Below are 18,892 nucleotides of genomic sequence, written 5' to 3'. Positions count from 1 at the left end.
AACAACAAAACAACAGACTTCGCATTTCTCCATCTCTTAGTTTTAGTCACCTGCAGTTTGATTTAATTAAAATCATTTTAAAGTCACTTATATTCTTGTTCTCAGAAGTCTTTATATTGTATTTGGAGAAAGAATTGTTTTCTTAATGAATTATTTAATAATGTGTTCCTGAAATCAAAAAGGTCCTGATTCTCAGTCCCTCTGCACGTGTATTCCCTTCTCTGTGGGATGGTTCTGCCTTGATAGGCGAAGAGAGATGTTTTCTCCTTCTGAAGCAAAGAGCATGTTTGCTTACAACCTTGTAACTTAAAAATAGTTTTCTCTGCAGATCCAGGGACAAGTATACTTAGTGACCATTATGAAGTATTTGGGCTCCCTAAAACCTAGGTTCCTCTTCAGTTACAAAAGTCACTTTGTGAATAGGTGTCACTGCTCTTTGCATCATCTGGTGGGAATTAGAGCTCAAGGAGCAAGTTCAAGAAAATGCTGGTATGCTGACCACTGCTTCCTATGAGTAGCAAAGTCTGTTGACTCGGATGCTCTGACCCACAAATCCTGTATGTTCTGCTAGCATCCATGCAGATGTGATAGGCTAACTTGTTATCTTGCAAATAAGGTAGAATCCTTACAAATAGCTGTGAAAAGACCGGAAGTTAAAAGCAAAGGAGAAATGGAAAGATATACCCATTTGAATGCAGAGTTCCAAAGAATAGCAAGGAGAGACAAGAAAGCCTTCCTCCACTATCAGTACAAAGAAATAGAGGAAAACAATAGAATAGGAAAGACTAGAAATCTCTTCAAGAAATTAGAGATACCAAGGGAACATGTCATGCAAGGATGGGCTCGATAAAGGACAGAAATGGTATGGACCTAACACAAGCAGCAGATATTAAGAAGAGGTGGCAAGAATACACAGAAGAACTCTACAAAAAAGATATTCACAACCCAGATAATAACGGAGTGATCACTCATCTAGAGCCAGACATGCTGGAATGTGAAGTCAAATGGGCCTTAGAAAGCATCACTATGAACAAAGCTAGTGGAGGTGATGGAATTCCAGTTGAGCTATTTCAAATCCTGAAAGATGATGCTGTGAAAGTGTTGCACTCAACATGCCAGCAAATTTGGAAAACACAGCAGTATCCACACGACTGGAAAAAGTCAGTTTTCATTCCAATCCCAAAGAAAGGCAATGCCAAAGAATGCTCAAACTACTGCACAATTGCACTCATCTCACATGCTAGTAAAGTAATGCTTAAAATTCTCCAAGCCAGGCTTCAGCAATACATGCACCATGAACTTTCAGATGTTCAAGCTGGTTTTAGAAAAGGCAGAGGATCCAGAGACCAAATTGCCAACATCCGCTGGATCATAGAAAAAGCAAGAGAGTTCCAGAAAAGCATCTATGTCTGCTTTATTGACTATGCTAAAGCCTTTGACTGTGTGGATCAAAATAAACTGTGGAAAATTCTGAAAGAGATGGGAATACCAGACCACCTGACCTGCTTCTTGAGAAACCTGTATGCAGCTTAGGAAGCAACAGTTAGAACTGGACATGGAGCAACAGACTGGTTCCAAATAGGAAAAGGAGTACGGTATGTCAGAAAGTGAAGAGGAACTAAAAAGCCTCTTGATGAAGGTGAAAGAGGAGAGTGAAAAAGTTGGCTTAAAACTCAACATTCAGAAAACGAAGATCATGGCATCTGGTCCCATTACTTCATGGGAAACAGATGGGGAAACAGTGGAAACAGTGTCAGACTTTATTTTTTTGGGCTCCAAAATCACTGCAGATGGTGACTGCAGCCATGAAATTAAAAGACGCTTACTCCTTGGAAGAAAAGTTATGACCAACCTAGATAGCATATTCAAAAGCAGAGACATTACTTTGCCAACAAAGGTTTGTCTAGTCAAGGCTATGGTTTTTCCAGTGGTCATGTATGGATGTGAGAGTTGGACTATAAAGAAAGCTGAGTGCCGAAGAAATGATGCTTTTGAACTGTGGTGTTGGAGAATACTCTTGAGAGTCTTTTAGACTGCAAGGAGATCCAACAAGTCCATCCTAAAGGAGATCAGTCCTGGGTGTTCATTGGAAGGACTGATGCTGAAGCTGAAACTCTAATATTTAAGCCACCTGATGCGAAGAGCTGATTCATTTGAAAAGACCCTGATGCTGGGAAAGATAGAGGGCAGGAAGAGAAGGGGACGAAAGAGGATGAGATGGTTGGATAGCATTACCGACTCAATGGACATGGGTTTGGGTGAACTCTGGGAGTTGGTGATGGACAGGGAGGCCTGGCATGCTGTGGTTCATGGGGTCGCAAAGAATTGGGCACGACTGAGCAAGTGAACTGGACCTGGAACTGACTCTGCAGTTCTTTAGAACCACGTTCTACTGGTGAAGAAATTGTGACTTAAAAGCAAAGAAAGCTTTATAAAACAATTAGTATTTATTTTTCATTAATAAATTGCTAATGATTCATCTTCCTGTTTTCCTTATTCTGAATGTTGATTATCAGTAGGAAATGACAGTAATAGGTTTTCTGTGTAACTTTGTTCTTGCCTTGTTTATCTGCAGTCATTAGTTGTTTCCCTTAAATAAAAGAAATTTTGGGGAGCCTACTTATGCCCAATATTATGTATGTAGTTTCTCCTGTGAGAATTTAGAGGTGTTATTGGAAATTGTATATTTTTTTGCCTCAATTTAGCATATATATCTAGCAGACTTTACTCATTGCTTGTTGATGGAATTGGCCTATGTAGAGAGATTTTAGGGGAATTTCTTCATATTATTACCCAGAAAAAAACATCTACTTCTGCTTTATTGACTACACCAAAGCCTTTGACTGTGTGGATCACAGCAAACTGTGGAAAATTCTTAAAGGGATGGGAATACGAGACCACTTGACCTGCCTCTGAGAAATCTGTGTGCACGTCAAGAAGCAACAGTTAGAACTGGACGTGGAAAAACAGGCTGGTTCCAAATAAGGAAAGGAGTACATCAAGGCTGTATATTGTCACCCTGCTTGTCTAACTTATATGCAGAGTACATCATGAGAAACACTGGACTGGACAAAACACAAGCTGGAATCAAGATTGCTGGGAGAAATATCAATAACCTCAGATATGCAGATGACACCACCCTTATGGCAGAAAGTGAAGAGGAAATAAAGAGCCTTTTGATGAAAGTGAAAGAGGAGAGTGAAAAAGTTGGCTTAAAGCTCAACATTCAAAAACTACAATCATGGCATCCAATCCCATCACTTCATGGCAAATGATGGGGAAACAGTGGAAACAGTGACAGAGTTTATTTCTTTGGGTTGCAAAATCACAGCAGATGGTGACTGCAGCCATGAAATTAAAAGACACTTACTCCTTGGAAGGAAAGTTATGACCAACCTAGATAGCATATTCAAAAGCAGAGATATTACTTTGCCAACAAAGGTCCGTCTCGTCAAGGCTGTGGTTTTTCCAGTAGTCATGTATGGATGTGAGAGTTGGACTGTGAAGAAAGCTGAGCGCAGAAGAATTGATGCTTTTTTACTGTGGTGTTGCGAAGACTCTTGAGAGTCCCTTGGACTGCAAGGAGATCCAACCAGTCCATTCTGAAGGAGATCAGTCCTGGGTGTTCATTGGAAGGACTATTGCTGAGGCTGAAGCTCCAGTACTTTGGCCACCTCATGCGAAGATTTGACTCATTGGAAAAGACCCTGATGCTGGGTGGTATTCGGGGCAGGAGGAGAAGGGGACGACAGAGGGTGAGATGGCTGGATGGCATTACCTACTCGATGCACATGAGTTTGGGTGAACTCTGGGAGTTGGTGATGGACAGGGAGGCCTGGCGTCCTGCGATTCATGGGGTTGCAGAGAGTCAGACACAACTGAGCGACTGAACTGAACTGAACTGAGATTGTTAACACTAATGAGAAGATCTTTGGTTGTACTTTCTAATTTTATGGTATATAATTTACTAACTTTTTAAAATCTGACCTCAGTAGATCAGAGGCATCTTGCTATGATCCATGTATTATGAACCTACCAAGAATCATTGAACATGTAGAGCAAATATTGTGAAGAAGAGTCTTGCTTTATAAGGAAAAGAGCCAATACCCAGAATTTCAAGCCTGCATCTTTCTGATTTTCTGTGGTCAGTGGGTACTAAGTGGAAAATTTTTATATGAAATTTTGACATATTTTATGGATTATATTTACAGTTTCTCTTTCACTAATAAATTGTATTTTCAAAGTTGGGAAAGAAGTGAAATTGCAAATTATAAAGGAAAACAAAATATACTTTCCTTGTTACAGTAAGTTTACTATTTATTATGTTCAAAAGTTAGATTATGAGACGATATTATAAATCACATTTCTCATGAGGGAGTTTATTTTAAAAATCAAGCATAATACTTAATAACCTATTATTTCTGCAATCTTATAAAAATGTTTGGTTCTATGTTTAAGTTTCAGAACGTGAGCATGTGAATACTTGTCGCTTATACATGGCAGTAATGCTTATCTGTGCTGTAGAGAAAATGTTGTAAACATTTTTGACAATGAAAAAAAACTATCAGAAATACCGAGCATCTTGAATCTTTCTGTATGTGAGTAAGGAATTTTTACTTATGAGGATGATAAGTTAGATCTAATCACACATACTCTCGGTAACCCTGGTTACCATCCTGTCTACAATGAGTTGTACGGCAACTATTAGACCACAGTGATTTTGATATCTTCTTTCTGTGGGTAGCTGGAAAATAATTGATTTTTTTAGTGATGGAAGAGTAAAAGGTGTAATAGCTTGTTAACCATCTGTTTTCATTTCCATAAACAAATAGTCATTTCAAAAGAAGATTGGATTTAAGGAAAAACTATATACAGAATATCAACAGACTTAGGATCACGGTACTCATATTTTATGTCATGAAAATCCAAACATACCAAATAGCTTATGAATGTTTTATCTTCTGAACAAAAGCAACTTAAAGGTAGCGCCACTGAACACATCTCTGATCCAGGTGAATTTTCTGAACAAAATTCAGACGAAATTGAAAATAGTAATGGGTTAATATAGTATAATAGATTTTTGTTTTGTCTAAAGTGAACATGAAATATCCCTGACTTAGAATGGATTTTAAACAACTGCTATCACACTACCATCAGTACCTCAGCAACAAAACCAAAAATCAACAAATGTTAATTTCCTTGTTTATATGCTGGCAGGTGCTTTGTCCATTCTTACATCTCTTACTCTATTTTAATCTTAGAATTTTAATGTAAACTTTTTTTTTTAAGTTTAGTATATTGGCTTAGCCAGAAAGTCCATTTGAGTTTCTGTAACATCTTACACTATGAAAAAAATCTGGCTTTCTTCACTCTTTATTATATTTATGAAATTCATCCACATTCTTGCATATAGCAAGTCTGTTCCTTCTCCTTGCTCCATTGTATGGCTATACCACAATTTACATACTCATTATGTTGGTGTTGGACACTGGATTCTTCCTCTTTTGGATTATTCTTAGTAGTGCTGCTATGGACATTTTTTGTACATTTTAAAAAACATGTACATTTCTCTGTTATGTATATCTAGGAGTGGTATTGCTGGCTCCTAGTTTATGCTTAATTTTAGCTTTATTAGCTTTTAGAAACCACCAAAGAGTTTACCAAAATGATTTGCCACCCTCATCACCAATGAGGAGTACCTGAAGTTTCCTGTTGTTATATATCCTTCCCAACATTTTATAATATTTGTCTTTTTAAAGATTTTAATAAGTTACTCTGGTGGGGATGAGTGGAATCTCATTTGGTTCTTAATTTGCATTTGAATGATAATAGATGAAGTTGAGTACATATTTGTGTGTATTTAGAATAATTTGATTTTTTGTGTTTTTGACTATAAAAATTATTTGCCCAGTTTCTGAGTAGTAAGTATTAATATTTAAAAATTTTTATGTATTATAGACGTGATTCTTTTATGTTTATTGCTCTCCCAGTATGGGACTTTTTCACTTTGTTAATGACATTGTTTCATGAATGCAGGTTTTTAGTTTACCTTTTCCTTTATCCTTTGAACATTTGAGGTCCTGTTTAAAATTATTTGCTTGTGCCAGTGTAATGCAGATACTCTCTTCTGTTTCTCTCAAAACACTTTATTGCTTTATCTTTCATACTTAGGTCTAAGGTTCAGCTAAAATTGGTTTTTATATGAAATTAATTCAGGATCAAGATTTATTTTCTTCCATTTGTATATTCATTTGACCCAGCAACATTTATTGAAATCATCATCCATTCTCTACTACTGTTTATAGAGTGTTGTTACATATCCAGTGTTCAGATATGATTGCATTTATTACCAAAATTTGTTCTATTGTCTTTCCTGTGCCAATACCATGCTGTCTTAACTAATGTAAGGACCATAAGCTTGCCAATGTTATTCTTATGGAAGTTTGGCTTGATTTTATTTGGCACTTGGCATTTCCCTATGAAGGTTAGAATTAGTCTGTCAATTCCTACTATGAAAATGTTTCCTGATTGGGGTTGTAATAAATCTATGAATCAGTTTGTGGAGGATTGACCATACAACTTTATCATACTGAGTCTGCCAGTCCATTAAGTCATTATATCTCTTTATGTCTTTTACATCTGATCATGTACGTGTGCGTGTTTATGCTGTGCCTTTGCTTGTACTTTGTTGGCTTTATTACTATTTATTTGATATTTTCAGATGCTCTTGTAAATGTTTTATTTTCTTATTATGTATGCTTATATACAGAAATACAACTGATATTTGTATATTGGTTTTATATTCAGCAACCATGTTGATTTCTGTTATCATAAGTTTAATCCGTAAACTTTTTTGTGTTTCTTAGATATAAAACTATTTCATTGGCAAATACTATTTTGGTTTTTGCTTTTAATTGATTATTTCTGATTATAAAATATACTTCAAACAGTTTTAGTATATCTTTTACTCCTTTAAGCCATTAGAGAATATTAGAGATATTCTTAAAAACCTGCTTGTAATCCTACCATGATCTGTTGTTTGTTGTTCAGTTGCTAAGTCATTTCTGACTCTTTGCCACCCTATGGACTGCAGCATGCCAGCTTCCCTGTCCTTCATTGTCTTCCGGAGTTTACTCAAACTCTTGTCTATTGAGTCTGTAATGCCATCCAACCATCTCACCCCTGCCTCCCTCTTCTCCTCCTGCCCTCAATCTTTCTCAGCATCTGAGTCTTTTCCAATGAATCAGCTATTCACATCAGGTGGCCAAAGTACTAGAGCTTCAGCGTTCGTCCTTCCCATGAGTTCAGTTCAGTTCAGTCACTCAGTCATGTCCAACTCTTTGTGTCCCTATGAACCACAGCACACCAGGCCTCCCTGTCCATCACCAACTCCCAGAGTCCGCCCAAACCCATGTCCATTGAGTCGTTGATGGCATCCAACCATCTCATCCTCTGTCGTCCCCCTCTTCTCCTGCCCTTAATCTTTCCCAGCATCAGGGTCTTTTCAAATGAGTCAGCTCTTCGCATCAAGTGGCCAAAGTATTGGAGTTTCAGCTTCAACATTAGTCCTCCCAATGAACACCCAGAAGTGATCTCCTTTAGGATGGACTGGTTGGATCTCCTTGCTGTCCAAGGGGCTCTCAAGAGTCTTCTCCAACACCACAGTTCAAAAGCATCAATTCTATGGTGCTTAGCTGTCTTTATAGTCCAACTCTCACATCCATATATGACCACTGGAAAAACCATAGCCTTGACTAGGCAGACCTTTGTGGACAAAGTAATGTCTGCTTTTAGTATGCTGTCTGGGTTGGTCATAACTTTCCTTCCGAGGAGTAAGTGTCTTTTGATTTCATAGTTGCAATCACCATCTGCAGTGGTTTTGGAGCCCAGAAAAATAAAGTCAGCCACTGTTTCCCCATCTGTTTGCTATGAAGTGATGGGACTGGAAGACATGGTCTTAATTTTCTGAATGTTGAGCTTTAAGCCAACTTTTTCACTTTCTTCTTTCACTTTCATCAAGAGGCTCTTTAATTCTTCTTCACTTTCTGCCATAAGGGTGATATCTGAGGTTATTGATATTTCTCCTGGCAATCTTGATTCCAGCTTATGCTTCCTACAGCCTAGCATTTCTCATGATGTACTCTACATAAAAGTTAAATAAGTAGGGTGAGAATATACAGCCTTGATGTACTCCTTTCCTATTTGGAACCAGTCTGTTGTTCCATGTCCAGTTCTAACTGTAGCTTCCTGACCTGCATCCAGATTTCTGAAGAGGCAGGTCAGGTGGTCTGGTATTCCCATCTCTTTAAGAATTTTCCACAGTTTATTGTGATCCCTTGAGTAGTCAGGGTTGATTTCCTTTAGGATTAACTGGTTTGATCTCCATTTTGTCCAGGAGACTCTCAGGAGTCTTCTCCAACACCACGATTCGAAAGCATCAGTTCTTTGGCTCTCAGCCTTCTTTACAGTCCAACCCTCACATCCATACATGACTGCTGGGAAAACCATAGCTTTGACTATACTTTGTCAGCTATACTTTTGACTATACTTTGACTATACCTTGTCAGCAAAGTGACGTCTCTGCTTTTAAATGTGCTGTCTAGGTTTGTCATTGCTTTTCTTCCAAGGAGCAAGTTGCGTTTAATTTCATGGCTATAGACCATACTCAATGATTTTGGAGCCCAAGAAAATAAAATCTGCCACAGTTGCCACTTTTTCCCATCTATTACCCATGAAGTGATGGGACCAGATGCCATGATCTTAGCCTTTTGAATGTTGAGTTAAGCCAGCTTTTTCACTCTCCTCTTTCACCCTCATCAAGAGGCTGTCTATTTCCTTTTCACTTTCTGTTGTTAGAGTGGTATTATCTGTATATCTGAGATTGTTGATATTTCTCCTGGCAATCTTGTTTTTATGTCTAGACATCATCAGTTAAAATTTGTGTTCCAGATAGTTTTTATCATTGAATCATAAAGGACATACCTTTTTTTCTTTTTGCCTCACTGTGGAGCTTACGGGATCTCAGTTGAATCCCAGGCCCTCAGCAGTGAAAACACGAAATTCTAACCACTGGACAGCCAGGGAATACCCAAGGCCATACAGTTTTAAAAATGCTATTTCCATTTAATGACACAGACAATTTTCTAGAACAGTAAATGTTTTTTCCATATAATTTTTATTTGTTGTAAGATATTCTACTCTATGGATATATGTAGTATTGTTACTTCTGAACATACTTGTTTTAATTTTTTGGTATTATGGACAACAGTGTTAAAGAGACATGAATGAGTCTTTATTGCTGTGTATTTTATTTTAAACAATTTCCTTTTTCAAATCCTTAGAAGTAGGCTTTCTGAGTTAAACTGTTATAGGTTTTTGAAACTTGCTGCCACAATGCCTTCTAGAAATGCTGCGTAAATTTTCATTCACACCAGAAGTACACGAAAGTTCCTGTTTCCACACACCCAACCTTTGTTCAGATTCACACTTTTATGATATGGATTTTTTTTCCAAACGAGTTAAAAATAAAACCTAAATAACCTTTTATGAACTTGTGGTTTAAAGGAAATGTTTTGTCCTTTTTTCAAGTATCAGTCTGCTTACATTTTTGTCTTCTGTTCCTTATTCTTTTGTGTTAAAACTCTAGGATTTTAAAATTTATCAAGTTACTGTCTCTCCCGACATTGTGTGAATAGACTAGCTCCTACCCCCCAACTTTAAATTATTAAACCATTTCTGATTAGTAGAAGGGTGTTCAGTTCAATTCAGTCACTCAGTCGTGTCTGACTTTTTGCGACCCCATGAATTTGAGCATGCCAGGCCTCCCTGTCCATCACCAACTCCCGGAGTTCACTCAAACTCATGTCCATCGAGTCGGTGATGTCATCCAGCCATCTCATCCTCTGTCATCCCCTTCTCCTCCTGCCCCCAATCCCTCCCAGCATCAGAGTCTTTTCCAATGAGTCAACTCTTCACATGAGGTAGCCCAAGTACTAGAGTTTCAGCTTCTGCATCAGTCCTTCCAAAGAACACCCAGGACTGATCTCCTTTAGAATGGACTGGTTGGGTCTCCTTGCTGTCCAAGGGACTCTCAAGAGTCTTCTCCAACACACAGTTCAAAAGCATCAATTCTTCGGTGCTCAGTGTTCTTCACAGTCCAACTCTCACATCCATACATAACCTTGACTAGACTTACCTTTGTTGGCAAAGTAGTGTCTCTACTTTTCAATATGCTATCTAGGTTGGTCATAACTTTCTTTCCAAAGAGTAAGCGTCTTTTAATTTCATGGCTGCAGTCACCATCTGCAGTGATTTTGGAGCCCCCCAAATTAAAGTCTGACACTGTTTCCACTGTTGCCCCATCTATTTGCCATGAAGTGATGGGACAGGATGCCATGATCTTCGTTTTCTGAATGTTGAGCTTTAAGCCAACTTTTTCACTCTCTTCTTTCACTTTCATCAAGAGGCTTTTTAGTTCCTCTTCACTTTCTGCCATAAGGGTGGTGTCATCTGCATATCTGAGAAATATTTATATTTCTCCTGTCAGTCTTGATTCCAGTAGAGGGGTGTTAATTGCAGTCAAATATCTAGCTTCCTCCTCTGTGAAGCACTCACTTACCCACCATAGACACAGTTTAATGTCACAGATTACATACTCTTCTGTATTGGGTAAAGATGAATAAAAGATGATTGCTGTTTGCCAGGACGTCCATTCCTTTGGATTCCCATAGCACATGAATGTTTTTCTATGATAACCTTAGTCACATGGCACAACATAATTTACTTATAAGTCTTTGCATTTATTAGACTGTGACTTTATTTATATTTTCATTCTGAACCTAGCCAATGCTTGGCACATATAAGGTCTTTCTTGGGTGAATACCTTAACCTCTTTAAGTCCCAGTTTCCCCATCTCTGTCATGATGATAAATATGTTATCTGCCTAACATTGTTACTATGAGAAACTCAGTACTTAATTTGGAGATTGGCAGATAGTAAGTCAACAGTAAATGGCAGCTCTCATTTTTATTCCTATTGTAACTCTAAAGATCCTGAACTCATATTATTATTATATTGAAATCAAACATTATTACCCATTGGTCTTTTGTTCAGTTCTTTGTGGATTGATGGCTACTTCTACTTTTCGTTGGATTTTAAAGTTAATTCAATTCGTAATTAAAATGGTTTATAATTGTAAGTGGCAACAGAACAAATTTAAAGTACTTCTGGAATGGTGAGAGCTTGAAGCTTAGTTGGCCCTTTTATATTCTATTCCTTTTCTCTCTGCCTCTTCTGTTTTCCTAGATCTCTGCGAGTACACTGAAGTTTCTGTGTATCTGTAAAACAATAATTTGCCATTAATATCTTCTCTCACTAGCTAATCTCTAGGGGAAGAGGTGGTAGAAACCACCACTCTGTGTGGTATTGCTACAGTTTAATTAAAGGTGTGAACAGTCATCCTCTGCCTTTCCCCCTGCCCCCACAAACCTCAGGAAAGAATGTGGTGGCAACTTGAAATCTTCTTTAAAAAGTTTAGATCCTTAGTGCAGCACTGTTAGAGCTTTTTTTAAAGAAACCATTGTACTCTGTGTCTCTTCTTCCCATCACGGATATTAGGCTCAGCTGATCAAAGGAAAGGCTTCTGTTGTATATACTTTTATATGTGGTGAGTTAACCAAATAAGGCCCTTTCTTTTTCAATCCTGTTACTACCCTTAATTAAGGTTCTGATGAATGCCTGTTTGTACTTTACACTTATCACAAAGGAGCTTGGGAAAGTCTTATTTGCCCAAGTACTGTGGAAATGTAACTTGCCCCTTTGTGAATTGTTGTTCCAAAGTAGTAAGTTAGACTACAGCATTAGATGTTTGCACAGTTTTTAATAATTCATTGTGTGAAATCACTGGGTATTCAAAAGACTTATGATATGCATGCACCTTAAATACTGGAAGGAGGATAATTTTTTTATGGTAATTGATATCAAATGGTGTCTTATTTGGCCAATCAATTTGTTTTTTATACTATATACACAAGACAGAATTCTCTTAACATTTCCGTACAGAAGAGAAAACACATACCCGTCCTAAATAAGTAGTTCTTTGTTTACTATTTTAAAAATTTTGAATATTATGGTTCATGTCCCTTTTATGTGTTAAATATTTGAAACTTTAATTTGGAAAAGAAAACGGCTTCTTAGGCACTGCTTTTGAGTTAATTGTAATGAAGTTGGACATAATTGCATACTTACACTTCACCGTAAATAAAAAGCCTCCTCATATTATCAGAAGTTTTCATTGTTATTTTAAAACAGCAGCATCTTGTTAACCTTAATCAGAGCCTGACGTGTGTTTCTTCTAAATGGCTTCTGATGTGGTGTCTCTCTTCAGTTCTCTGTGGTTTCCTGTTTTTTTCATACATAGAGCAAAGCCTTTTGATGTATTCAGCCTCATTTTTTTTAATGGCATATCAAACATAAACTTTCTTATATATACAGTATAGCATTGTTAGGCTGTCTCAGCACTCACTTACTCATCTTGCCACAGACCGTTCCTTCTCTGGAATTCCTCCAGCACTTCCTTAATGCCCCTTCTGTAGTCTTTGGCATTACAGATTTATTTCTACCCTGAAAGTGTGTGTTCTTCAAGGGCAGAGATAGTATCTTGTATTTCCATAATTGTATTTCTCCACAGTGCCCTGCCTTAGCAATTAATAGATACAATAGATCAGTGACTTTCAAAGTGTTGTCCCCAGCAACATCAGCATCACTTGGGAACTTGTTAAGATTGTAAGTTCCAAGGCTCCACCTCAGTCATACTGTGTCAGAATATCTTGGGTTGATCAGTTTCTGTGCTAACAAGCCTTTCGGTGATTCTGATGCATGCTCAAGTTTGACAGCCACTGCAGGAGATAATTACTGAATGAATACGAACCTTTTACCTTTATGGTGATGCTTCACTGGAAGGATTAGTATCACACGGGGCCAACTAATTTAGTCCATTCTGCTTGAGTCTTAATTCTCAAGAGATACTAGTAAAGAAAAATCTTTATTTAAATATTTGCAATCTTAGAAGACAGTGTATATAGCTTTTATAGCCATCCTATTATGAAAACTGGTCTTCTCTGGTGGCTCAAATGGTAAAGAACCCGCCTGCCAGTGCAGGAGATGTGGGCTCAATTCCTGGGTCAGGAAGATCCTCTGGAGAAGGAAATGGCAACCCACCGCAGCATTCTTGCCTGGGAAACCCCATGGACAGAGGAGACTGATAGGCTTCAGTCCATGGGGCTGCAAAAGAGTCAGACGTGACTCAGTGACTAAACACAACAATTATGAAAACTGCAGCTTAAAATTTTCAACATATGAATGATTATTTTCTTCCACTTGTTCAGAAATAGGCATTTAACATTCCCAAAGGAGGAAAAGTGAAGAACAAATAATGAATGTTATTCATTTTCATGGTGGACAGGAGGTGGGTGAATGTTGGAAACTGGTCAGGTAGAGAATGAGTTGGGAGACTTTCCCCTGGGTACCATTCTATGCTCTTCAAAATTTTTGAACCATGTAAGTATATTACCTAAAAAATGTTGATACAAGGGTTTTACTATTAAGTTGATCAGTGAGTGTTGAATAAATAACTTTCCATTTGATACCTAGTGGGGTTGGTTAAAAATTATTGAAATTTCCCTTTGCATTAGTATGAAAGGTTAAATAAAGTGGTTTTCCATCTCTTTAGAACATATCAGGATGGTGGCAGAAATATCTTGATGACTTTCTGCCTGAACTTTCTTATGCAGTGAACAAAGAATACTTGCTATTATGTGAACACATCATCCTGTTATTACTTTAAGAAAATAAAGGAAGAGTTCAGACATACAGGACTTTGATCTAATACCTTCTTTGGAAGCATTTTTAGAAATATCTTGATAGTCGAGGACTGTTTGAGAGAAAAATTGATCTGCATTTTGGTCACATTCTTAGCAAATGAAAAATAATCCATTTAGCAAAACCCATTACCTATGTTCTGAATTATAAATAGTATTCTCAACTATTTGTCTTTTAGTACAAATACAATTATATTAATGTTATGATTGAATTGTGCTGTTTCACTGGAAGGTATGTCTTAAATGACACTTGATTCAATTACTTTTTTTTTTCTTGCACAGAACTATTGTACCATGGAAAGTATTCAGACAATGCCTTCATGAGGTGCATCAGATTAGCTCTGGCCTGGAAGCAATGGCTCTAAAATCAACCATTGACTTGACTTGTAATGATTACATTTCAGTTTTTGAATTTGATATTTTTACCAGGCTATTTCAGGTAAGCTTTGTATTTGCTTAATCCTGCCCTCTCTTCTACTCTCTTCCTTCTCTGCGTATGTGTGTCTTTTGCACATGCATGCATAATGTACAGATATATGGGAAATAGTCTCATTTTTGATAGTCTCCTATTTAAAAGCAGACTTCCCTTGTGGCTTAGCTGGTAAAGAATCTGCCTGCAATGCGGGAGACATGGGTTCGATCCTTGGGTTGGGAAGATCCCCTAGAGAAGGGAAAGGCTATCCATTCCAGTATTCTGGCCTGGAGAATTCCAGGGACCATACAGTCCATGGGGTCTCAAAGAGTCGGACACGACTGAGCGACTTTCACTTCACTTCATTTAAAAGCAAGTTGTTGGTCATTGCTCTAAGTTTAGAGTTTAAGTTTGGGATATCTGGTGTTCTGATAATAAGCAACTGGAAGTTAGTAATAAGCAATAAGCTTATTGCTTATTATGTAAAGGAGCTTTGCTTTATAAAAAGTCCCTATTTAGTTTCTCATTTTACTTTGTTGATCATTCTAGCCCAGTAACTGACAGAGTGCAAGTTTTACAGGTGGGCATTTGCTGAGGTTGTATCTCAACAGCTGCCTTTACCTCCCACACCCATTAGATGAGAAGGGAAATAGTAAGCTTTGGAATAAATAGCAAACTTAACCTCTTCTGCATAGGAGATTACTATGATGTATACTGATTCTACAGCTAGCTTTGCTCTTTCAACCGTATGTTATAAACATTTTTCAACGTCAGTAAATATTTTCATCAGTGTAATTTTCAGCTTTCAGTTGCTACAGAATATTCCATCAAAATAGTCTGTTATTAATTTAGCATATCTCTCATTTGGGAAATTAGGTTTTCCTGTTTTTTCCCCTGATATCAGTGACTTTGAGATTAACCTTCTTTTCCTATTTATTGTTTTTGTTTTTGAATCATTCTTTTATGATTGTCTTCACATAGCTATTCAGAAGTAGGTATCATTTAATAAAAGCTGGGTATCATCATTTTGTGCTTTTGTATGTGTAGACAGAATTACCCTAAATATGAAGACTTGCAATTTGCTTTGAATTTGCCTCTGCCATTAAATTGCATATCATCTCTGAGATTCAAGTGGTCATAAAATGAGAATCCCACCTAAAATCCCTGGTAAATTATATAGCAAGTGAGGTTTAATTGATCAAAAATGAGGCTTGCTTATATTCCAACACAGTTTTTCTTTCTTTTTTTATTTTAGTCTGCAGTAAGATTTATTCTGTTTGAAACATACTTTCAACAAATGTTAGAGTATAATATTGGTTTTCATGTTTCTCATGTTGTAAGAATTTTGCTTTTCTGATTTATGACTCTGCTTGGTACTTGCCTGCAAGGATCGGGTAACTGATTTATGTAAGAAAACAAGATTACATGGGATTAACTTTTAATTTATAAAAGAACCCATTAACAGAGGGCAAATTAACTCTTATCGACAGTACTTACAGAATACATTTTACTTTATTACAACTTTATAATCGTAATTCTACCTAGATGTATAGAATAGAAAATTAGATAAGTAACTGCAGAAAGTACGCTTTTGGTTGTTTTCAATTTACAGTAGTTTCATGATTATTCCCTTGGTATATGTATGTTGTCAGTTAATGTTTTTCCAACGACTTTAAGATACATTTTAGGAAAAGGCTGTGTTATCTGATACTGATTACTTTATAATGGAACTTCTCCTTTCTTTAAAAGTTTCTGATAATTTTACATATACTGACTGAACATGATACCAAGACCTTCTAATACTAGGCACTCTGCTTCTTCCCCTTGGGAAGGAAGAAAACTAAGTTGTTTTTTTTTTTCCCCCCATACATTAAACCTAACTGTTTATTCTAGAAAGAGTGTATTTTTTTGTGGGGAGCCTGGATGACTTTCAGTCAGAATGTTAAATACTAGAAGGCCTCAGAATTATATATCAAAAGTATGATGGCAATTTAATGTTGGTTAAACACTTACCCAAACAGCTGCTTAATGTGTATACATATTTTCTTATAAGCTGTTTCACTTTAAAATAGCCAAGTAATCTTAACACTCTAAGGTGCATATATCTTCTTTATGCTCCAGGGGATGGGAGAGGAAAAGAACCTTTTAAGTAGAGCTACTGTGAAAAGTATTAGGTAACAGAACAAAACAGCGCCAGTGGACCAAAGTATACCTGGTGTCTTTGAAAACCCAGGCTTATAGAAGTAGCTAAAGAACTCTTGTTAGCCCCTGTGTTTTTCTAAGATTCTTTACCTCTCCTCATTTCATTAAGCTTATACTGTAATCATGTATGTGTTTTAAAATACAAAAAAATTGGTTTTGTGTACAGAAAGTGGATGTATTAACTTTTACTGTTCTTTTATTTTTGTATAACTTTAAAAATTGAGTAATATTTCCCTCTTATAGTTGTGTATTCTATATTTAAAATGTAAGTTTTATGGTTACTATTACTGCACAGACATATATTCTGCTCTACTTGTGATATAGATGGTAAAGTGGTTGTGAATTCTTCTAGCGTTAAACTGTTGGGGGTGGAGTATTTAGCAGAGTGGGATCTGAAAGTGGTCAAAGGACACCTTCAGGATTGGGCTTTGTTCTAGAGATCTAGCATCAGATTTGAAGAAGGTGTCAGTTGCGGCGAGGAGATGGAGTTGAGACTTGTCTAGGACATGAAAGAAGAAAGCTGGAGGATTCTGGTCTCCTCTTCTTCCTTTCTTCCCTCATCCTGATATTTTGCCAGAACTTGGACAGTGCTGTGAGTCCCTGGGAAGATCTTGCAATGGCTATGTTCCTCCGTCTGCCTGTTACCTTATCCGTCTCCCCTCCAGGTAGTTCAGAGATGCTGGGATTGTCGAGTGCTCAAGTTCCAGATTGGAAATATGGGCTTTTACATTCTTCTTTGCTCTCCTTGGGGCTGCTGCTCCTTCCTCCTTCCATTTCCCATTCTCTTCTGTAAGAGAAGATGGGATTGTTGAGAAATGGGGCAATAAGTGGGATGGGTAAGGTGGCAGGATAAGAAGTGAGTGATTTGGGGCTATATATAGTAGTGCCTATGGAATGTACACATTGTGGAATAGGGAGAAAAAGAGGTGAAGAAAGTCATCTTTCGCAGTGAGGATTGAGAGAGAATCTGGGCAGACCAGCCAAGGTTCTGCTCCCAGGGTAGGTTGTAAGTCAGTAAATGAGTGTTCCTGAACACGGTGACCTTTGAGAGAATGGAGGAACTAGTCTTTTTAAGATACTTCATTAGTTTCTGTAGTCATTTAAGCATCTCCAAATAGGGGCTTCTCTGGTGGCCCAGTGGTGAAGAATCTGCTTCCCAATGCAGGAGCCACGGGTTCGATCCCTGATCTGGGAAGGTCACACATGCCATGGAGCAACTAAGTTCGTGCACCACACCTGCTGAGCCTGTGCTTCACAGCAAGAGAAGCCATCACGATAAGCAGCCTGTGCACCGCAACTAGGGGGGAGCCCCCACTCGCCACAACTAGAGGAAAGCCCACACAGCAGTGAAGACCCAGCACAGCCAAAAATCAGTAATTTTAAAAAGAGAATCTCCAAATAATGTTGTGTTTGGTGTGTGAAAAAAGATTTCCTATAATCTAACAACAAATTGCAAAAATAATCACTCTTCAAAGCACTTTATTTTGCCCACTTTATTTAGCCATTCTTTGGCAACATACTTTAAACGCGCACACACAAAATACAAAACTACCACGTGTTTCTGACTGTGGGTTTCATTCTCAAATAAAATAGTGCACAGACTTCCTATTAAGTATATATATTTGCAGTTAGAAGCTAGGCCTTGGAATTATTACCAAGAAATGGTTGCTATATAGCACAGCATTTGGCTCAAAACTCCACTTGTATTTGGTCTGTGCATGGGCTGTCTATAAAGTTCAGCATTGTTTTAAAAAAAAACAAAACAGCTTTCATTAATTTGTGTGGATTCTAATGGAAGTGACCCAAATATTTTATATTCTTTTCATCCTTGTCCTTTATAGATGAGGAAGCAAAACAAAACAAACTCAGTGACTCCTGATAGTTATTATTCAGTTTTTTTTAAAACACATGCTAATACTCTTCCAAGTATTGTTTATGTAATTTTTAGTCATCCCTTAAGAAGAAAATTAAAAACATTTTTTTTTTCAAGTACATAGACAGAACCTCTCATAAGAGTGTTCTCCAGAGCTCATTTTTCCCCAATTAGGTATTTTAGTATGATGGGGAAATACCCTAAAGATTTTTCTTGTTATTTCGGCAAAGGTTAAACTCTTCATTACTAAATCATTCTTAAATCATTCTTTCCCTTGTTATCCTCCTCTCAAGGGTATAATCCTAAAAGAATTCCGCCTTGTAAATTTGAACCTTGCTTAACAATAACAAGGAACAAGTCTCAAAACAAACAGAAGTAGGAGCCCTCCACCAGTAATCGAGTCTAGGATAACTATTTTGACAACTTTCACTTGGCAACACAGAATACTTTTTTTTTTCTTTTACGTAGAAGATTTGAGTTAATAATTTGGCACATTAGATAGAGTATGCTGCCAATTCCTTGGGATAA

General features: G+C 37.3%; 1 protein-coding gene across 3 annotated transcripts in view; it reads left to right on the top strand.

The window, feature by feature from the left end:
• CBLB (Cbl proto-oncogene B, E3 ubiquitin protein ligase) overlaps positions 1–18,892 on the top strand; it is a 230,380-nt gene that overhangs the window by 105,015 nt on the left and 106,473 nt on the right. For all 3 annotated transcript variants that reach the window (XM_010838541.1, XM_010838540.1, XM_010838539.1), the window contains exon 5: positions 14,160–14,316. In XM_010838541.1, the coding sequence (XP_010836843.1) occupies positions 14,160–14,316 (157 nt within the window). The remainder of the gene's footprint in view (positions 1–14,159; positions 14,317–18,892) is intronic.

This window comes from Bison bison, unplaced genomic scaffold (genome assembly GCF_000754665.1).
Source record: "Bison bison bison isolate TAMUID 2011002044 unplaced genomic scaffold, Bison_UMD1.0 scf7180017864098, whole genome shotgun sequence".
Lineage (NCBI taxonomy): Eukaryota > Metazoa > Chordata > Mammalia > Artiodactyla > Bovidae > Bison > Bison bison.
Note: the sequence above shows the minus strand (reverse complement) of the source record. Positions and strands in the feature narration are given on the sequence as shown.